The sequence below is a fragment of the Quercus suber genome, unplaced genomic scaffold (assembly GCF_002906115.3).
Source record: "Quercus suber isolate HL8 unplaced genomic scaffold, Cork oak 2.0 scaffold_600, whole genome shotgun sequence".
Classification (NCBI taxonomy): domain Eukaryota; kingdom Viridiplantae; phylum Streptophyta; class Magnoliopsida; order Fagales; family Fagaceae; genus Quercus; species Quercus suber.
In genome coordinates, this window is record NW_027070044.1 from 266282 (window position 1) to 289036 (window position 22755).

At 34.9% G+C, this 22755-nt stretch overlaps 2 protein-coding genes across 2 annotated transcripts; both read right to left on the reverse strand.

Annotated features, from left to right (window-relative positions):
* Positions 1-915: 915 nt before the first annotated feature.
* On the reverse strand, positions 916-2945 carry LOC111993802 (protein EIN6 ENHANCER). Its single transcript, XM_065765013.1, has 3 exons — positions 2704-2945; positions 1779-1846; positions 916-1193 (listed from the first exon to the last, which is right to left on the reverse strand). Exons 1-3 carry the CDS (start codon positions 2876-2878, stop codon positions 1062-1064), a joined length of 375 nt encoding a protein of 124 aa, XP_065621085.1. The 5' UTR covers positions 2879-2945; the 3' UTR covers positions 916-1061.
* A 4512-nt stretch (positions 2946-7457) lies between these two features.
* On the reverse strand, positions 7458-22341 carry LOC111993789 (cullin-4). Its single transcript, XM_024025618.2, has 17 exons — positions 21841-22341; positions 17847-17962; positions 17389-17735; positions 14488-14668; positions 14116-14238; positions 13714-14001; positions 10964-11089; positions 10732-10833; positions 10590-10643; positions 9373-9479; positions 9214-9274; positions 8987-9118; positions 8724-8861; positions 8522-8602; positions 8241-8321; positions 8041-8121; positions 7458-7783 (listed from the first exon to the last, which is right to left on the reverse strand). The coding sequence occupies exons 1-17, from the start codon at positions 22229-22231 to the stop codon at positions 7670-7672; spliced, it is 2523 nt and encodes an 840-aa protein (XP_023881386.1). The 5' UTR covers positions 22232-22341; the 3' UTR covers positions 7458-7669.
* Positions 22342-22755: the final 414 nt, after the last annotated feature.

The following is a 22755-nucleotide window of genomic DNA, read 5'->3' on the forward strand; positions in this document are numbered from 1 at the left end:
TCCATGTTAGACATTCCTTTTGTAAAATTTTGTTCATTGTTCAACCAGTAACCTGATTTTTCTGTCTTGAAATTTAGATTTTTTAATGGTTTTGTGCAAATTTAGAATCTAAAATATTTTGAGGGTTTAAGTTTAGACTGCCTTTTTTAGTCCCTAACCCGCTTTATAGTCATTCCAAGTATAAAGTTATAAGGATCTAAAGCTCTAAACAACTATTGGGGTTTTCTTTCTGAATTTTGTTTTTAACAAAATAAATCAATTCCTGATTATTTGCCTTTTTTAAAATAATTGTATTTTGATACACGAGTTCTGTTTGATAAGTCAGATGGGCTTTTATCTTATAAGCTAAATTTAATTCTGTTTCAAATGTAACTTGCTCTAGTCATAAACGAGCAATATTGCAGTTTTGTGTCAATCGATCAAGTTGGCTTCTGCAGCTTATGTCCCCAAAAGTCTATTGTACTAATGAGTTAGCTTATTTGGTTGATGTTTGGGTCATATAGTGATGGTCATACTGTCCTGCCAAGCTTTGTCTGGGTTGAGGAAGACCTCTTTTGGCTAGAGTAGTGTTCCTCATTTTCCCTCCCCATTCTTGAATAAAATTCCCATCGTTTTCTATTGAAAAAAAAAATATATATATATATAAACTGGCTTGAGGTTAAAATAATAATAAAAAATTGTTTCAATGAAACAATGCTTAAAACCTTTTTTTTTTTAGTTTAATTTGTTGATTTTGATCAATAATGTATTTTACCTTGTGAAAAAGAGATTTAATGAGTTACACACACACACACACACACACACAAAAGAAAAAAACTGGATGTGAACAAAGTTGAAGATGGAAAGAAACACATCACTGCATCAACTAAAAGATATGCATGATGAACCTTTTTCTTACGGAGTGGGAACACGTGCTTATCAAAGAAGATGCCTGGATAAACTTATTCCATAGACTAGGTGACAACAGAAAACAATAAACTCCATTATAATGTCCTATACAGATTAAATCAATCAGCACAAAGGATCCCAAGCTAATTTCAAATAAGAAAACCTACTCTATTCTACTTGAGGACCACTGCTGCGTTTCTCAGAGCCAAATACCTTTGCACATACTCATTAGGAAGTGATCTTACAAGCTTGAAAACATCAGCATTCGCATAACGGAGATTGGTCCTAGGGTCATAGTAAGGCGCCTGCATGATACACAAGAGTAAACAAAAGTAGGTAACATAATCCAAACCAAAAAGAAAAGAAAAATAATGGAATTCAGTTACTTGTGGATTCATCATAGTGTTTCGAACAGCAGTTGCAACCTATTCCTGTTCTCAATGCATCTGAACAAAATCTATTTGGCAACAAGAATGTTATAACTATTAGGCCCTGTAGAATAACAAGCATATAGAGGGCTGGATGGACAAGGGTCAAGTCATAAGACTCATTAACTCATCCAAGTTAAGTCGGAAACCTAACAGGCAGAGTACAAGCTTAGGCAAATCAAAATGTGCACCAACAATAATCCAAAATTCTATGATTTCCAGGTTTTCACAGACCTAAAACAAAGTGGGTGGGTAGGAACAAGTGGGTTCAACTCTTAGCATTGATCTAAAACAGGGAACTAATACAATGGAACTGGATTTAATTGAAGTAAAAAATTTTAACAGCGGGATGCAAATATCCATATAAATGAATCTACCCCTAACAGCGGGATCAAACATTCAAACTAAATATTCACATTGATTGGACCTATAGTACCACATCTTATTAAGAGAGCCACATACCTCATATCCTGTTATATCACAAATTTTCTTGCAAGGATGCATAGAGGGTGGTGACTCAATATTAACATCTGCAGAACCGGAGACATCAAGGGATCAAAACTCAGAAAGGAAATTCATAGTAATCTCAATAAAGATTACTAACTGATAATTATTATTATTTTAAAAAAAGAAGAAGAAGAAGAAGAAGAAGAAAGAAAGTGTGAGTAAAAGCTTGCAAGTTTAAACATTTAATTTCAAACTCTGAACAGATGACTATCTTTCTAAATCTGACAATATGATTGAACAGTTAAGTAAAGCAGCCAATCCAGGCCAGTTTGTCTCAAGATACTTGACTGAAATCAAATCAGGTTGACCAATAAGCATCCTCCTACAGTACAAGTGATTTCTTGATATGCTCTCTAGTCATACCAGCAAACATCTCTTTTCATACAAAAAAATTGATCCAGAATCACTCTAATACCATAAGTCAATCCTTGATGTAAACTTAGTGAGGTGCAAACCCTTCATCCCACCTCATTGGGCTTTAAGCTTCCCAAGACTCCCCAAGCATAGACTTCTTATTCTCAATGCAAAATGGGTCCATTAATCATATTCATTTATTCTATAGTCATTTAAATTGTGAATCTTCTAAGCAGTAAAATTTTTGCCCCACCTTCGCTTGTGTTCAACCACAAACTTAGGAATTACACTCTTTCCATGTAGGACAATCATGTATCAACATTCTTTTCATCATGTTCAACCACAAGCAAGTATAACATTCTTTCCAACATCATGAGTCATACAAAGTCCAGCATAGTGCATAAAATTTTATTTCCCATTACAAGTCTCATTTTTCCTTCTGTAATTAATATATATGCTTTTCTGGAAAAGGAAAGCCAATAAAAGAGTCCCCATTTTTTTTTTTTCATGCATTCCAAAAACTTACAGGTGGGTTCGTCAGCAGGGAAATTCTGGTAATTCTCAGCCTGCAGGATTTGCTTGAGATGTTTCCAGTGTCTGCCTCTGGATTGGCCTTTTGGGTACTTCTCGTACATTTGAACCTGCTTGAAACTGAGGTGGGTTGGCAACACTAACTCTGCTTTCACCACGTCTAGCTCCATCTTCTTCTTTCTGCATATCAGGGGAAAACAGGGGCTCTTGTGAGAACTATACGATTTTAATAATTATTTATAAAAACACAGCACATTCCAAATGACTGGCGAAAGCATGGCAGTTTTAAAATACAACAATTTTTTGGGCTGTTAGAGGCCTTGCTAAGGGTTGGTTGTGCTGAGTTGGGCATCAGTCTCTAACCAATATATATTGAGAACATCATCTTGCTGCTGCCTAGGTTTGTTTCTTAGGGTTATTTAAAATTATCGAGACTATTTTAAGATGTCAGAATATGGATTAAGCATATATTAGGATGGAATGCAAGTGGCTGACCCCGACTAGGCTGCTGAGGAACTATAGCACACCCCAAAAATTTTGGGATTAAGGCATGGCTGTTTGCTGTGTATATACTAGAATGGAAAGGACATTTTTTGAACTGAAACTGAAGCAAAATGCATCCAGAGAAGAAAGATAGTACATGCAAAAAAACAGGAAGTTGGAAAAAGGAAGAACTACAACGACAGATTTTGGGATTTTCATGATTAAATAGGAGATACAATGTTGTCCTAACAATGAAAATGTCATACCACTACAAGTCTACAAATGATGTTTAACTTCAATGATAGTAAACAAGATAAATTAATGAACATTTCTACTCCACATATCATGTAATGTCAAAACTCGAAACTAAACATCACAAGCACGTGCATCATTGCACCATTCAGACAACTGCAAACCCCAACTAAATTATACATTTAAATGTCACATGAGTTATAATAGCTTATTGAAATTATTCATTCCTTACTTAGGTTATTCAAAATTGTGTTAATATTCAACCTGCTGAGACTGCTTTTGTGGTAGTTGTTGCTTGGATTATTTATTTTGATTTCATTGATGTCTTATTCTCTATTTTTGCATATACTTGAATTCTTACTTTTGTTTTATGCTTGAACACTTTTTAGGTGAATTTGAGTTGGTGTTAGTTTCTATGGAGTGAAAGGCAACAACAAATCAAGCCAGTTCAAAAAAAATATCAAAATAAAGAATGTATTTTTCGGTGAATTTTCTTTCTAAGATAAGAACAATGCCTTTGAGAGAACCCATCACTAAAATTACTATAAAATAAAGAAAGTACTTCTATGAAATTACCACACACACCCCAAAAAAAAAATGTACGCTTTAAAATCCCAGAGAAACGAAGAAATAAGAAATACCCATCTGGGAATCTCCTCAAATTACGAAACGAGAATGAAGAAGCGCAAGGTGAACTATCAAAAAAACCCATAATAAGAGCATCTCCAACAGCTATTGTAAAGCTAAATTTGGACCACCAAATGTTACTGTACACACTCCAGCAGCTTCTCCAAACGCACAGCTACTCTAAATTTATTTTTCAAGTTGCTACAGTAATTCTCTTAATTTAGAGAACACTGTAGCAACTCTACTCCCTTATTTTATCTTAAAAAAATGCCCGGCTGAATAAAAAAAAAAAATCTTTCTCTTTTCTCCTGTGTTCTTTGTTCATCTGTGTCTCTCTCTCCGACAGTAAAACACAATCAAAACACACACAATCTAAAATCAGAATAGAAACAACAGATCAAGAACAAGAAAAAATACAAATTTAATTAGAACAACAAATCTAAAATCAAAACAAAAACAACAGATTAAGAGCATGTAAGCCTATCTAAGCTCCATTGTAACAACAAATTGAATCAGAACAAGAATTTCTCTCTCTCTCTCTCTTCTCTCTGATGTGAAGAGGAAATGATTTTGCTGGAACGTTCTTGAAGAGGAGAAAAAGAAATAAAAGAAGGGGGTGGAGGACATGTGTCTGGAGGGGGAATGAAATGAAAGAAAAAAAAATTCTAATTAAAAAATTCTACCACAATATTTTCACAATAAATTTTAAATAACAGATTGTTATAAGTTAATATTGGCGAGAAAAAAAATAATTTCAGTAGTGAGTTCAAATTAGAACTAGTAACAACTTTTTACATAAAATTTGTTGTGAAAGTATTGCGTAAAATGTTGTGGATGTAACACATCTCATAAAATATAGTTGTTAAAAAAAGAATAAATGATGATAAAAAATAATAAAGAATGAATGAAGAAATAATATTTAAATAAAATAAAAAATGGAATAGAGAATCTGTTAGAAGTGTATTTGAAAAAGTGAATAAGTAAAAGTTAAATATCACTGTTCATTCTTCAAATAGTACAAAAATTTGAAGAAGCTGCTGGAGATGCTCTAAGGCGCACACAAATTACAAGGTGAACTATAAAAGAAAAGGCAAGTACTGTCGGTGAAAATCTTAAGACACGGAGAGTGTGAGAGATGGGCATACCTTGACAATAACGGTGGTGAGAGTGGTGGTGAAGCTCGCCGTAGTCCGAGGAGGATGAGAGAAAAGTAAACAAAAGAGGAGAAAATATTGCTCGTTAATAAATATATTTCCACGTTGGCTTCCTGTGATTAGACATGGCAAAACAGGCGGGTCGGGTTGGATCAGGTCGGGTCAAACGGGTCACGGATTAAAATAGGTCATTTTAAGTGGGTTAAAATTGGGTTCGGGTCAATCGGGTTTCGGGTCAGGTTGGGTTGACTCGCATTTTTCACATGAATTTTTTTTATTTAATTTTTATAAAGAAAATAACATGTATCTGCCATTTGGAAAGTTATGCAACAAATTACTTGATGTAAAATGCATTATTTTGAATTCACCACTTATATCAAGAATGAACTCAGTTAAATTTATTAATACTTATTCAATAAATTTAAAATTATACAAATCCTAACATTACTATCTAAAACAAAATAACACAAAAATAAGTAAAACAAATATACAAGTTTTATTTCTACACAATATCAATATTCTAAAATATAAATCAAAATTACAAATAACTTATTGGATAACTCATTTGATAAAGAATAAAAACATATCAGAAATTTACAATCTTAAAAATTAATTTTATAATCTATTATCAGTTGTAGTTGACACTCTATTTCAATTTGAGATATACTTTAAAATTTGATTGCTTGCTTATTTATACATGGTTTCTTTTATGAATATCATATTATTGTTAAGCAACGCAAACTTTAGGAAATATCATAATTTATTTTGAAAAGCCGTTTATTTTGGACATAAATTATTAAAAAATAGGTTTAAGTATTCATAATTTATGCTAATTTGATACTTTAGCTTCACTATTTTCACACTTGTGAATGTTTCTCACATGTCTACAATTTTAAATCTATGTTTTTAACTTTACTGTAACCAGATTATCTTGGCATGTACTTTGCTATTTGATATCTAAAAATATTTACTCATTACAGAATGTTCAATCATTTATCTGTCAATTAATTTGCATATAGTTATGTAAATGTATCAATTGTTTCCTTAAAGTTCACAATAAACAATTAAACTAATATTGTCTTAGTTTTACTATTTTTTTTACCCAAAAAAAAAAAGTTTTAAAAAAATAGTTCGGGTTCGGGTCGGGTCGCGGGTTGGGTTGACCGGCAAAAAACACAAGTCGAGTCACAGGTCAACTCGTTTTTACTTTGGGTCCAAAAAAATTGGGTTCGGGTCGGGTCAGGTCAGAAAATTCTGACCTGTTTTGCCATGTCTACCTTTTTTTTTAATTATCCCAACAAAAAGTAATTGAACCATTCTTTAATAAGTTTTGTGTTTGACAAAAATATACTTGTGACCAAACTTAATAAGTATAATTTTTTTTTTTGTCTTTTCTTAAAAATAAATTTTAATAGCTTTTTAGTTCTTTTTTTTAAAATACTTAACAAGAGTAATGGACGGAAGTACTAACATTGAAAATAAATGTGAACTTATACAATCAAATTGATAAAAATGAAACTTTATATAGAATCAAAATGACAATTTTTTTTAAAATATAATTTATTTGTTTAATTTTACCCTAACACTTTGTTTTAGGAAAAAGTTAACAAATGTTCTGTGAGAAATATTTTTAGAAATTTTTTATGAAGAAAAAAAAAACTACTAATTTTTTTGACACATTTTTATATTTTTAAAAAAAATAGTATTAAAACTTTCATAAAATAACCTAATAACAAACACCCTAGAAGCATCCGTTAACAAGACTTCCACATTATACGGCTAATGTAGCACCAACAGTGAAGCAAAGAAGAGAGGGTGTGAGAGAGAGAGAGATGAAATAATGAGAAAATAATTAAAAATTAATAAAATATTCAAATACAAAGTTACAATAATCGTGTACATCTACTATTACAAAAATGTAAACATACAGTATTATAAATAAACCGAATGGGTAGTTTTTGAGTAAATATATATTATTATAGTGGGCGTAAACAGTATTATATGTGGGTACTTTTTGAGTAAATATACATTATTATAGTGGGCGTACAGTATTATATGCCCACTTATGCTCTAAAGTGAGGGTGTGGACATTCAGCCAAAAAAAAAAAAAAGTGAGGGCGTGGACGCCAGTGCTGTTCCAAATGAAAAAGATTGTTTCAGGGATATGAAGAAAATAATATAGTAATAGGAAAATGAAATTGACCACAATCGGATTCATTCCAGTAAAACCCTATTGCCAAAAAGTGCCGATTATTATCAAGAATAGCGAATCCTCTTAAGGAAGAGAATTTCAAAACAGCAACTAAATATGCTTTACAATTATAGTGTTAAACACAACAAAAATGAAAGCTACAAACTACTGTACAGACAGACAAAGGGGCAGTCTTCCTTCTCTTAAAGGCTGAAGCTGCACTTGTCATTTACAAATAGATTAAAAAAGATTGATTATGCCAAGTAATTGTATATCTGGGGGTTGTTCTTGTCACGCTCTAGATACTCCCTGTCGATAAGGCTTTCAATCCGTTTCTTCAAATCAGCTGGCTTTATTGGAAATTTGAGCTGTTCACAGGAGAAAGGAAAAGAAAAATCCCCACATCACTAATACAATCCAATTCATCTTAAATTTAAAATAGTTGGGCCGTCCATTTTATGCCTCTCGGGCTTCCATAAATTCAATGATTCTGTAAAATTAACCATTTTCTCTTACATGGAAGCCAATAGCACATGCCTGCCATGATATTTTATTTTTCCTGGGCCCTACTTTGTAGAGATCTCAATATTAAAAGAAAAGGATAGATAAAGCAGAAAACATTTACCTGTTGGAAGAGTTCAGTTATCAGAAGTGTGTGACTGAGCAGTTTTCTAGTCTTCATTATTCGTACAATAGCAGCATCAACCTATAATTTATCAGGAAAACAAATTATATTAGAAAAGTTAAGTTTCAGTTGGGAATCAAGAATAATATTTAGTATGTGCATATATCTATTTAGAATAGTAACACAAACATAGGTTTGACCTGATATTGACGGTCCTGAAAAACTCGTTCGGTGGTGCTTGTATTCTCCTCCACTGTTTCCTTCATCTGTATTGCATTTACCTGCTCCCATCAATGCAATGTTAGCTTCATGCTCAATCATATGAGTGGAAACCAAAACTCAAAGTCCATCAGTTCTTTCACCCAAAGTCAAAACTGAAAGTCTTTGATTTCACATATTAACTTTTGACACTTGTCAGACTTATGCAATTTCAGGATCATCTAATCAACACTGTTGTTACTTAACATACAAACAGATTTACCTTTATACGGTAAAGAGGAGCAGTGAATAAATCATTGAACACAAATGAATCATCATCCTCTACGTCCCTACCCTTGGGCATCTGTGGCACATATATTTATGGAAAGCAGAAATAGTTAACCAATAAATAAATAAATAATCCAACACTTCAATTTTACAAGTACATTTCTTAAATACAAATCCTGCAATGCTTGACTACCAACCTTTTGTAAGACTCGAACTTTTCCACACGCAAGGGACTGCAAAGTCCTCCTTAGTTCCTTATCCTCAATTCCAGTAGAGTCCTTAATATCTTGAAAGCTTAGCCTCTCAGCATCATTAAAGAGCATCAATACAACAGTCTGTAGCACAAGACATACGATGTAACCAGAGCACTATAAGTTGTCCACTTGGGTAAGGCAAAATCAATAATAAAAATAGAGTACTGAAAAACAAAACAAAGCATAATGGCCTAAAAGAGACCAACCTGAAACAGAGAAACTGCCAGCTCCTTTTTACCTTTAGGAAATTCAGCTTTTAACACACAATGACCTAACGAATTTTGCCACATTAAGCGCCTCCCACTGTACTTGCTCAAGTAGAACTCCTTGAAAATGTCCTATTGCACCAAGAAAAAGAAATGATTGAAACAGGTGCTCAGAAGCACAATGAAACAATCTACAGTTGAAAGAGCTATAGGTGGTTTCCCCCAACCTGGTAGACATTCAATTCATGAGGAAGTCTAACATCCATGGGTGGATATGTTGGCCAGTACCTGCAGTTAGTCACCCAAAACCAATGAAGCTACTTGGGAATATTAAGTGAATGAATAATCCGACTGAGTTTGAAGATAATGAACAAAGTAAGACCTACCCTGTTGTTAAAACATGTACACTCAACTCAATCCCGGATGGGAGTTTTGTCCTGGCCTGGGATGATTGTTTGAAGGATTCATTTATTTCTTTTGATAATTCAATGTCCTGAAAATTTTTCACAAAAACAACGCAGAAACTATCATTAAATAACCCATACAAACTCATAATAAAAGCTCATATGGTGAGTGTTTCTTAACAGGTAATAGAAAAACCATATACTAAGCTTTTTTAAAGATAAAAGCTCAAAATGTGCACTGCAAAATTATGATAATGAAGTGATAAGAATAATATAGAGGCTAACAAATTGACTACAGAAGCTCATATGATGAACTTCTTACTGTAGAAAGTCAACCCAACTCTTCATCTCCCTCTTGCTGAACTACACTAATACAAATTACACACAATACTTTTTTTTTATAAGTACAAATTATACACAATACAGTAGACAATAATTTGACAGCACAGTGCTGCATTGATCTTCATATTATTGTCAATTTAAAGTCTCAATTCCTAGAGCATCATAAAAAGTTGATCCAGTACTCAGGATGTAAGCACTTGGTCACATGAGAATCTTAAATGTGGATTAATGGTGAAAACATGAATTTTGTATGTCTAAATGATTCCTACATCACTCAAGAGAATTGCAAGCTAACACATGCTCCCCTAATAAATCCACCAAAATTTAGGCCTAGACCAAGGTTCTAATCCGTAATTTAATATGTAGACTGCATAGCTTAAACCTGCAATGAACAGGTTCTTCCATCAAACCAGGTAAGACCCTAGTGTAAACTTCAGATTTGGAAAATCTTCCATCAAACCAGGTAAGACCCTAGTGTAAACTTCCAGATTTGGAAAATCGGACAAAAGTTGTCATCCCATTCATGACATCAACACATCGTCGAGGCCACATCATCTAGAAGATATTAAATGTTGGGATAGGAACCCCCCCCATTCAAATCCTTCAATTCCCTTCAATTTTTGGCCAGATGTGAGAAATGTGGTATTTATTTGATTTTGTGTGATTTACATGTGTTTTTTTAGGACCATTAGATTTCTTAAATGTGTCTTACATCTGGATTAAAATTGAAGGATTTGAATTGGAAGGGAGCCTTTCCCATTTAGGTTGCCCCACAATTTGAAATCATCTTTAATAGCAATAATGATAATTGACAATTTTCAAACCCGAAATTTATACAGATTAACAAATGTGCGTACTTTGAACATTCCTTCAAGTTTGTTTGTAAATTGGCTGCCACACTCTGTTTTTAGCTGCATTAGCAACAAAAACTTGTTAGCATAAGGAATAGATCAAAAACATGCAGCAAATACGTGTAAGTCCCAAAAATCAATCCTTAACCTTAGAGATCATGGATTTCTCAGCATCAATGGAAGCACTCTTTCCCAAAAGCAGCCTTTTTGCAAGATCCTTCTTATAAAATGCTTCAAACACATCCTTGCCCTTCATTAATAAGCAAGAATATGACATGTTTCTCAGTGTCATTTTGATGAAAAACATGAGACGGAAACAATAGCAAAAACAACCAATACCAGGCAATAGAACTTTTAGTTAATCCAATAGTCAAACTAACCTGAATAAACCTGAATAAAACCAAAACTTTATCAAGAGTACCCTCCAATTCTTCCTCAGAAGTACCCTTATTCCCAGCACGAAGCTTTTCATCCAGAAATTTTGCAATCAGCTCAGCAGGTCGGTTCTATAAAAAGAAGCACAAATATATCAGAAATAATGACTTGATAGATAAAAAGAAAAACAAAACAAAACAAACATAAGATTGATGCAGATTTTAACGAGTAAAGGATTTCCTGAAACATTAATCTTTCCGAGAATAACTCCCACCATGAAAGAGAGAAACTTCCATGGGATTTCAAGAACTCTTAGTTTTGTTTTAGGATACTCAAATATTTTGACAACTAAAGCAGTATGATTGATGTGGGTTGGGCAGAACACTATACAACTATGAAAAAGCAAATAATGCAGGTCACTGCACCAGCTGGGTGAGCTTATTACTGGAGTCAGATTAGGTATCTTTCCTGGCAAGCAGTGACTGAATTAATTGGTCTGACATTTTGCATGCAGGATGCACGCCAAAATCTTGTTAATAACAATTTCTAATATTTTGGATGGGTAATAACAATTTCTAATATAAAAATTATGAATTCTTGTAGGGCAGATTTGTCTTGTTACTGAAATGTGTGTGTGTGTGGATAGATAGATAGTGAAATTTACATATAAAATTGTTATCGATAGACACTGATCACAAATAGTTGTCATTAATCCAGAAAAAACTTAAACTTGGCTAATCCGGAATTGCTAGTCTCCCAGACTTTGGCTATTCTGGTTCCTATGTTTGTAAATCCCATATAAATGCATCATTTTTTATAAGTAATAAGATTTATTGATATAAAAAAGGGACACCCTAAAATACAGGAAGTGTACAGGGGCCAAACAAATCAAGTACAAAAATTACATAAATCAAGAACTTCAAGAAAAAAAGAAAAATATTGGTTTCATAAAGCAGACAACCAATCCATTAAGGTTCTAAAGAAAAATAACTTGAGGTCTGATATGGATCTCTCATTATCTTCAAATGACCAAACCAACCTTGCCAACAAGCTAGGAGACCCATATCTGACTTTGGCATAACCCAACTTACTCGAAATAAACCCAAAACCATAAACCACAAATTCATAGCAACTAGACAATGAAGGAAAATATGGTCAACCAATTCACCATATAAATGCATCACCTAATCAACATTCTTTAGTTTTTATTTTTTATAGGTGCTTCAACTTCAAATCTTGCTTAATGACAATGATGATGGTCCCTTGCTTAATGAGGATGATGATTATGTAGATTAAGATTGCATTGCATATTTGCATTGATTTTGAAAGGCAAAGATAACATTACTTAACATTCTAGTACTTTTTAGCCTTTGCCTTTTTGGTTCTATACTTCTATTTTGATTCAACCATGTTTTTTAATCATGACCATCAAATATCATGATTGCATATATTTTATAAAGCACAAGAGAATTATATAAAATGTTTTATTGTTTTTTTTTTTTAGAGATAATTACAATATGCTGCTAACCCCATAGCTCAAATCCTTTCTCCCCTAGACCCCCAAGCACTTTGTCCATGGGGAGGTGTCAATTCAGCTACAAAGCCTTTGGCTTTTATTGTAATTTATATGATTAATTGATCACTTGATTGTTGAATTGAACATTAATAATAATTTTTTTTTTAATGTTCACTTCACATCAATCAAGTGCGCGCTTGCGCTTAAGTGCACTCAGCACTTTTAACACTGCTATATATATAATTCTCCTATAAAGGGTCTTTTCTTTTCCCTAATAGGGGCGTCCAAAGCTCTTCGACCATCTGACTATTTCCCTGAGTATGCATAAATCCCCCCTTCTTACACACACCAGACAATTACAAAGAATCCCTTGGGTGTGGCCCCAAGAGAACACAAGAACTCATAGATCTCATAAGGCCTTGGGAATCACTAGACCAACCCCTTGGGTTTCTAATTCTCAAGTGAAGTTGAGAGGAGGGGAAGAGTTAACAGCACATAAATAGCACTTTATCAATTTAAATCTCATCCCAAGTCGGGTAATAAAGAATAATGATGATAGTGTTATTAACTAAGAAGCACGGACACAAGTACAGGTACAACATGGCGACACGACAATTTTTGAAAAAATGGGCCACAAGTATGGCAAGACATGTCTATTAAATAATTATTAAATATTTTAATTTATATTTTCTATATAGTATTAAGCATTTATTTTTCATATAATGTTAAATAAATATATCAATCTAAGAGTAATAATGGATAATAAAGCAAATCCATGACTATTAAAGGATGTTTAGAAATTAGAATACAAACCAAGAATAAAGATATTTGTTAATTTTCAAATGAAATGTTACTTTTCAAAGCATGAATACTCTCTTTGTTTTGTGAAAGGGTATTCGGTTCCTCTTGTTCTTGTGTCCCGGCCATGTCCAACATTTTTTTTTAAAAGGACATGGCTGGAACACACACGTAGAAGTGTCCCAGTAGTATCAAGTATCCGACACAAGTATGACACAGGTATGGCACCCAAAATGAAGTTATGTGCTTTCTAGTAACTCTAAATTTAACTAGAACTTATTACTCACTAATTAAAAAATTCATACTTTCACCTTTATAGTTTTTTATTCCTTTGATTTTACTTCTCTATCCACAACTATGCAATAGATAATCCATTTTGTTCAGTTTATCACTAACATAGCCAACAAGAGAAACATGAGAGACCGATGAAAAACTTGTTACCTGACGAAGATTGATGAGATGTTCAAATGCATCCTTAATGGTGTTGCAAAATGCATCATTCTTGGAATAGCTTTCTTCCCATATTGTATCAAGCGAAACCTTAAATTCTAAAAGGGATGAAACCATATCTTTGTCTTTCTCTTCATCCATGACAATGCCCTGCCCAGTTCTGCGGATATATGAGCTAAGGGCTTGCTTTAGCGATTCAAGCGCATTGACCCTTGAAAACAGTGAATACATCCTCTGAAGGTCCTCAATACGGTGCCCATCCATTAGCATCATGAAACCCTGGAAAGAGAATAAAAAGCCTAGTGGCTTAGAGAGGATGAAAAACTTGGCCAATTATATAGAGAAGGCAAGAATTAACTACGCATAGAATGAGAGTCATGACCATGTTCACACCTTATCAAGAATGGCAGATATGTGGCGTTCAAGGAGTTGCTTTTCTGCAGTTGCTATTAGTGGTTTTCTTGTACAAGCATCCAGGTAGAGTACACATCTTTCATGTTCCTCGTGCAACCTTGTCTGCAGCAATTTAATAATTACATATCTTCAAAAGTTAACAGAAATCATGTAATGTAGAATCAGATTGCAAGATAGGTCAAATTTGTTATTCAGTAAACCATTTTCAAGTGATTTACACAAATAGTCAACTAACAATACAATGCAGCAAAAGGGAAAAAGGATTATACAGAAGAGAGAATCACTTATAGTTGGAGGTAGATAAGGAAAACCGGGAGAAGAGGTTTGGGGGGGGGAGAGGAAAATATGCACCTCTACATGCTTCAGATAATCTGGAACATCTGATTGCTGCATGAATTTCATGCCTTCAGCAGCATAAAACTCAGATGTGCACTCAAGAAATGGCTTTTCAAAGCTTTCTGCGTAAATTCCTAATGCAGTAAACATCTTCAAGAGATGGTTAAGGAGAGTCCTATCCACTGCTTCACCTAATCTGAAATACCAAACAGAACAGCAAATCACAAGTTGAAATGTCAAGCTTCTTCATATGGTAATGAATCCAACCATCAACGAAATAAACAGGAAAAATAGAAAGTCATTGACCATAAAGATGACTATTACAAGCATAAGGGGAAAAGAACACGCTAGAAAATTGCCAGCATAAAAACATTACCTTGACAAGGAATTTTTGAATCAGACTTCTAAGGGGTCTACTTCTTCTAATAAGACGATTAAACAATCAAATGACGCCATAGAGAAAAATGAAGTGCCAGGCCTTAAACAAGAAGAATTCCATGACAACTAGGAGTTGGCTCCATACAAATCAAACATAAGTTCTTGACACTAAAAAGAATCTTTTTTATCTTGGACTGATATTATGCAGACATTACACTCCTAGCACCAAAATCAGGAATTTACCAAGTAGGGAATTCCAAAAATCAGATGTTAAGGGGGTGTTTGGTTCCCTCAAAACTCATAACCCACAATTCATAACTCACATCTTATAACTCATAGCTCATATTTATTTCCCTATTTCCTCATAACTCATTCTCACCATGTTTGGCATCCCAAATCCAGTTGGCTTTCTCTCTTTAAAAAGCTAATTTAACTCGCTGTCCTCTACTGTTTAGTCAGAATGGTAATGTTGTCCTCTACTTGAACTCACCCGTGTGACTGGTCCTATACTCCATTACATCTCAGAACCCAACGAAGAGCAACAAAAGGGAAGAAGTGAAAGCCACAGCCATCCATCAGGCATGGGATTTTAAAACCAAATCATATTGTCAATTTGATTTTTCTGCCAAGTTTCATAACTCACTGCAAGTGTTTTTTATTTGTATTTTTTTTTTTTTTTAATTTGATTTTCTTACCAAGCTCGTATATAGACTTGGCATTATCCACATTCCCTACCTGAACATAACCTGCCAAAAATCAAATTCCATGAAACCAATTCCAAAAGAGGACTTTCATCAAAAAACTTACGCGCATCACTCATATTCCCACACGGTTGTTCATCTAAATCAAAACCCAATTATTTTTTTTTCTTTTTCTTTTTTTTTTTCTTTTTTTTTGAGAATGATAAACATCTGAATCAAAACCCAATCTCTCCACATGGTTGTGCATTTCCCCAGAAAAACAACTTAAGAACCCGTAAAATCCCACAAAAATTTTAACCATAAAACCCAAAGAACACAACATAAAGAACCCACCAAGGTCCGAAACAAAGAAGATTCACCTGAACAGAGTTGGAGGGAAGGTTTGTTGGATTGAGAGAGATGAGAGGCCGAGAGAGATGAGAGAACGAGAGAGATAGAGAAAGTGAAATTAGAGAGAGAGATTCGCGTTCATTTGAGCTGAGATCAACGAAAGAACCGTTGGACTCAGATCAGAAGAGAGACCGAGAGATTATACATGAGATGAGCAAAAAACAATTTGTTTGAGGTGAATAGTGTGTTTGTTTTCCTCTACTGATAGAGATGAAATGAGTTTGGTGCCGTGTGTCTGACTTGATAGTGACCGGTCAGTTGTGTGAATCCCAGCAACTTGAAATTTTTTACAAGTTTGCCACTTAACTCATTTCTTATAACTCGAAAACTAACAAAACTTGTTTTCAATTTCCATCTCTATAACACAATTTTTTGAGTAATGAGATATGAGAATTGAAAAGAAAAATGAGACCAAACAAGAGAACCTGAGGTGGGGCCCACGAAATATGAGAATTGAGTGATGAAAATGGCTAAACCAAACACCCCCTAAGTTTCAACTTTGTATTTTTAATTTAGGGAATTAATTTCTTTGGCTACATGCTTATAACATTTGATGTTTATAAGTGTGGTATATATTTACAAAGAAAATACTATTTTTCTTGACAACACATCCGTACATGCATTTCCAGGAAATCATTTCATTTTGCGATTCATATACCATCAACAAACCACAAGAGATACATACACAAAAAGATAGCTGAAATTAAATTCATAAATACACCCACAAAATTGTTTCCTATTTATTTTGGTGACAGAAATAGAAACATATATACTGCATGCATTGACAGAGTAAATTCAATCGCAACTAATCTTCTTATGACCCATTCCATAACTGCGTAATCACCTTTGGAGGACCTTTTTCTTTTTTGGCATCCTCCTTGAGGTTTACAAGCTTCTAAACCATTGCCAACAAGATTTATATCCAACTTTCAATGAAGACAATTTTAAGAAAAACATCCTTCCCATAACTAGTCGGGGCCTGTGTGAATTTCTGTCAAATCCCCAAGATTGTAGGAGAAATGTCATTTTTGCCACTTCCGAAAAATGAATATAAGTGGTTCATATAACTAAACCTTATCTCACGGCCCTACTGTAATTTAAAATTTAGGCACTTCGAAATATATAAAATCATTAACACACAAGCACTTCAAAATAGATAAGTGATCACTAACACACAAGCACTACATTAAGATTAATAAAATATATGAGATGCAAAAAATAATCATCATTAATAACTGGAGGAAAGTAAAGGACCATAAAGGCTCAAAAGAGAACGCTAGCACCTATGAAACCAAGTGTGTAACTTCTGTGGAGCCTCCATGTAAACACCTAAAACACTTATTAATGCAACTACAAACAGCATCAAGAACCAAGTAAAAAGAATATCAAAAACCTTTTGGAGAAGATGTATGATGGCTTGCATGTCTTCAGAAGAATAAATATTTACCTTTCGCTCTGAATCATTCTTAAAAGGCCTGTGACAGTTTTGTGCTCAACTTCTGGAGATAATGAAAGATGTTTGCGGAAAAGCTGCAATCCCATGTCCCACAATGATCGCACATTAGGTGTTTGCTTTACATATGTTCTATCTAGATACAAGGCTATACCACGAATCAACAACATTTGGTCACAAAGATCCTGCCAGCATCTCTCGACAAGTGACAGAAAAACCACCAAATCTGGGCTTTGGCCAAACAAGGATTGCAATGCTTCAGATACGTGCGCTTCACACTCCTTCTCAATCCGTTGATAAAGATTTCCCCCCAATTTGTGTAGACAAAGGTCATTAACAGCCTAAGTACAACATAATGCGTTAGCTAAGCAATCAGAATGCATGAGAAATTTTACATTGGAAAAGGTATCTGAATCCCAATTAAAGAGCAAGAAAGCTTTAGCAGACTCCACCTGATAAAGTATCTCTGAGTCAATAGGATCGGGTTGCTTTAAAAATATAGCAGATATAGCAGATTTCAGCTTTGCCCACGTATCCTCTTCAAAATTTGCAGGCAGTGTTGGTTTGGCTTCAGAGAAACAAAAGGCGAAATGAAGAAGGAAATACATCAGTCCCTCTTCTTCCATATAATAGTGAAAGTTAAGAATATTTTTTGGATTCCAAACTCCACTGCCACTAGTTTTTTTCTTCTTCAACATAACTTTTGTTGGTCTCTCACAATTTTATTAGTGAGTGAAACATATATGTGCTTGTTTTCCATAGATTTTTTTTCCTTCTTATTTAGCTTACATACAACTTTTTAAGCTTTACTTTTTCTAGGTATAACATGATGTGGAAGGAACACAACAAAAGAACTATTAAAACAACACCAATAAACTTGCCATGGCCAAAACAAATTAATACTTATCAAAATAATTCCATCCAAAACCATGGAAACCAATGTCAAATTAAAGCTAGGTAAAAAAAGACAAATGAAAAAGAAGAGGTTGCACATTTCTCAGGCAATCACAAATAATACTTGATTAAAAAAAACCAATGATAATAATAACAATACCTAGTAAGAATATCTTACATATTTATTAAACCCGGCAAAATCAAGCTTATTAAACACGGAGGAATTTATGCGTAGATAACACAAGTATTGTCCAAAAACAGCATATGTTAGAAGCTTACAAGTCATTTCACTCTATTGGTATACTTTTTAGAACACTTGAGATAAATTTAGAATTTCAACCTCAAATTTTATGGATTCTAAATAACAGCTTCAAGCTGTTATTTCAAATCCTCAAAATTAGCTGTTTGAATTTGCCAACAGAGCAGAATGAGTACCCTCTCTGCATTATAGGTAAGTCTTTCCAAACAATAGCTTTGAATTTGGGGCCACAATATTAAACCTACTACTTCAATACAGATAATTTAACTGTATCCCGCCATTATCTTCATAAGAAACTTATTGCAGATCATGTCAAACATCATGCATCTTTGCTACACTTCCCATTAACAAGATCCAAGTTTTAAGACAGTTTTTTTTTTTTTTAATAGGTGAAAATTTTTTTGGACAATATAATATATATTGAATTAGGAGAATTACAACCAGTGGTACCTCCACTTGGGGTTAGAGAGAATTACATAGTTCCATCCATCCACCAAGTTGGGGAAAAAAAAAAAAAAAAGAAGGACAAGTTACACGCCTATACACAAAATTGCAGAACAGGGACAAAAATGAATATGCCAAGACCAGATCTAACTTGGAAAAATCACATCATCGTGACATTGATGATGCTTTGTAACATTCTCTAGCACATCTGGACAGTGTCTGAGCTCCCCCTGAAAGTTAAAGCAGAAGCTAATCTCGAGAAGCATGGTCCAACACTTGCAGCACTCCCACTGTACCTCTATGCACCACAGGTGTGGTCTAAATCCAGTTTGTGATTTAATGGCTTTTATGATCTCACTGCGACGATATTGTTTAATTTGTAGTGATAGCTTAGTATTTATGCGGTAAAATCCGTTTCCTTGACCTCTGGTGGTGTGAGGACGAAGATCCTGTGTATTTATTAGCAATTGCCACATTCCCATTCCCATTCCCATGAGGACAAATCCTCTAACTACAAGCGATGGCAAAATTTCCCGAAGTTGGAGATTGCCTACCAGACCCAGTCTTCCCCCCAAATAATTTTGGAAAATGTCAGCAATGAACAAACCCACTCTTTCCCCCCAACTTTGGAACTTGGCATTATGTTCTCCCTTCAGTGCCAACGTAGTGTTGAAATATGTGGAGATGCTGGAATAAGTACAGCAGCCGTGTTTGTTCCATTGATATTTCCAAAAGCTGTCGGGCGACTCCATATCTTTCAAATTGGGCCATTCCTTAAGCAACATCGGGCGCAGTTGGTTCATTCCTGGTTGATCACCAATCGGCGAGTTGAGGGAGGGCACAGTGCAGTTTGGTTTTCAATTAGAATTTGTGTCACTAGGCCAACTTCCATGTATAGTGAACTTATGTGGTGAACTACAAGAGGAACAGTAGTTGACAGTAACACAATAGGTTGGCAACCACTGAAGTACTAGCTGATAGTAACTGTCGGCAAATAGAGTTGAGATGACCGAGAACATACTATTACCATGAGTAGTAATTTCACGTTTCAACTTTCAACTATTCAGGAAATAGAGTGCCAAAAACCCTAAGTTCAGCTAATAAGTTCCACAATTGAAAGCACCAATGTTAACCAAATTGCATTAGAAATAAGGTTGTTGAATCAGCATCCAGATCCAACAAATTCCATCCAGCAACTGATTGCATAAAAATCTGAAGCAAGATCAAAGAATCAAAGCTGAACTAAACCTAAAACCTAGAGTTTCAGCCAAAAATGAAAAATCAGAAACCCTAAAAATTGATGGAATTGATAGAAACCTTTGAAGAGCTTCTTGGCAGGCTTAGTCAGCTAGGCTTTCTTTCTATACAAATTGGCGGCAACGGAGCAAGGTGGAGCTGGAGAAGGGGAAGGGGCGGAGGAGTCGTGGGGTCTGAAATCGTCGTTGACGGACATGGAAGTGGAGTTGAAAACAACAAGAAGTTACACGCCACTACACAAAATTGCAGAACAGGGACAAAAATGAATATGCCAAGACCAGATCTAACTTTGAAAAATCACAGAATTGTAACATTGACGATTCTTTGTAACATTCTGTGGCACATTTGGACAGTGTCTGAGCTGCTCCTGAAAGTCAAAGCAGAAGCTAATCTCCAAAAGCATGGTCTAAGGCAAAAAGCACTGGAGCCTTGGGGCTTCGTGCTTAAGAGCGCTCTATATATATATATTCAATTAGGAGAATTACAACCAGTGGTACCTCCGCTTGGGGTTTAAAAAACCTGGGGGTTCAAGAGAATTACATAGTTCATCAACTAAGTTAAAAATAATAATATGCCAAGACCAGATCTAACTTGGAAAGTTCACATCATCGTGACATTGACGATGCCCTATAACATTCTGTAGCACATCTGGAAAGTGTCTGAGCTCCTCCTGAAAGTTAAAGCAGAAGCTAATCTCGAGAAGCATGATCCAACGCTTGCAGCCCTCCCACCGTACCTTTATGCACCACAGGTGAGGTCTAAATCCAGTTTGTGATTCAATGGCTTTTATGACCTCACTGCAACAATATTGTTTAATTTGTAGCGACACATTAGTATTTATGAGGTAAACTCCGTTTCCTTGACATCTGGTGGTGTGAGGGCGAAGAACCTGTGAATTTATTAGCAATGGCCACATTCCCATTCCCATGAGGACCAATTGTCTATCTACAACCCAATTTTGAAAATATCCACTGCCTAACAGACCCAATCTTCCCCCCCCCAAATAATTTTGGAAAATGTCAGCAATGAACAGACTCACTCTCTTCAGTGCCAACGTAGTGTTGAGATATGTGGAGACATTGGAATAAATACACCGGCGGTGTTTTTGTTCCATTGATGTTTCCAAAACCTGTCAGGCGCCAACTCCGAATCGGGCCAATCGTTGAGGTAGGGTTCAGTGCAGTTTGGTTTTTCAGATTAATGTTATTTGTGTCACTAGGCTAGTGAACTTATGTGGTGAACTACAAGAAGATATGGTAAGACATAGGTTGGCGGCCATTGGAGTACTATAGTTGGCAATCAGAGATAAGATGGCCGAGAAGCATACTATATTACCATGAATAGTAGTTTCATGTTTGAACTATTAAGAAAATAGAGTGCCCTAAATTCAGCTAATAAGTTCCACAATTGAATGCACCAATGTTAACCAAATTGCATCAGAATTAGGGTTGTTGAATCAGCATCCAGATCCAAAACAGTAAGTAAAATTGCATAAAAATCCAAATCAAAATCAAAGAATTTTCAGCCAAAAAAAAAGAAAAAGAAAAACCTTGAAACCCTAAAAAAAAAAAATTGATGGAATTGATAGAAACCTTTGAGGAGCTTGATGACAAGCTTCTTAGTGGGCTGAGGCGGCTGGGCTTTCTTTCTGGACAAATTGGCGGCGACGGAGCGAGGCGGAGCTGGCGAAGGGGAAGGGGCGGAGGAGTCGTGGGACTTGAAATCGTCATCGACGGACATGGAAGAGGGGTCGAAAACGACATCGTTGCTGTTGTTGTTGCTGCTGTTGAAGTCCTGGTGGTGGAGACCGTTTTTGGGGTCGAGAGCTGCGGCTTGGGATTTGGCCTTTTTCATGGCGGAGAAGGGAGGAGGAGATGTGGGGTTGGGGTTGGGATTGGAAGAAGAAGAAGAAGAGTTGTTGTTGTTGTTGTTGTTGTTGTTGGAGGTGGTGGATGTGGCTGAGCGTTTGGTGGGGAGAGACATGAAATAGAAGAAATAAAGGAGGTGTGATCAAGAAGACGAGGAGGGCATTGTATGATAGTTACCTCTGTTTATTGCTCTCTATTCTCTTCTCTCTATACAAGCGTAGGCATTGTCCGAGCCAAGGATAGTCAGGGGATGCTATTTTGTTTGCTTGTGATATTTAAGTAGAAATGTCGAATAAGTCCCTATTATAAATAAATACGTCAATAGACCCATTTGAATAAAATATCATTTTCATATCCAAACTATTATAAATGTTTGCCTTTTGTTGGTCAAGCAGTTGTTTTAGTAAAATTGTTTGTATTTTTTGAAAATATTTGTAGGTAAAAAAAGTATAAAAATACATGTAATATTGTTTAAATACTGTTGTTTAAAATGCCAAACCAAACAACCTCCCAGCTTTTGAAAGTTTTATTTTTTTGGTCTCTAAACTATTCCAAATGTACTAGTTTTCATCTTTCTGTCAGTTTTCGTTAGCTTATGCCTTATGTGACCTCATGGAGTGCTAATGTGGTATCTAAGTT

Coding starts and splice junctions, on each gene's coding strand:
- LOC111993802 (XM_065765013.1), bottom strand. CDS start 2,878: ATGGAGCTAGACGTGGTGAAAGCAGAGTTAGTGTTGCCAACCCACCTC. Junction 1,847..2,703: donor CCCTGCTGACGAACCCACCT/GTAAGTTTTTGG, acceptor CCGGTTCTGCAG/ATGTTAATATTGAGTCACCA. Junction 1,194..1,778: donor GTGATATAACAGGATATGAG/GTATGTGGCTCT, acceptor TGTATCATGCAG/GCGCCTTACTATGACCCTAG.
- LOC111993789 (XM_024025618.2), bottom strand. CDS start 22,231: ATGTCTCTCCCCACCAAACGCTCAGCCACATCCACCACCTCCAACAAC. Junction 9,119..9,213: donor ATGAATTGAATGTCTACCAG/GTTGGGGGAAAC, acceptor TTGGTGCAATAG/GACATTTTCAAGGAGTTCTA. Junction 7,784..8,040: donor TAACTGAACTCTTCCAACAG/GTAAATGTTTTC, acceptor TCCTGTGAACAG/CTCAAATTTCCAATAAAGCC.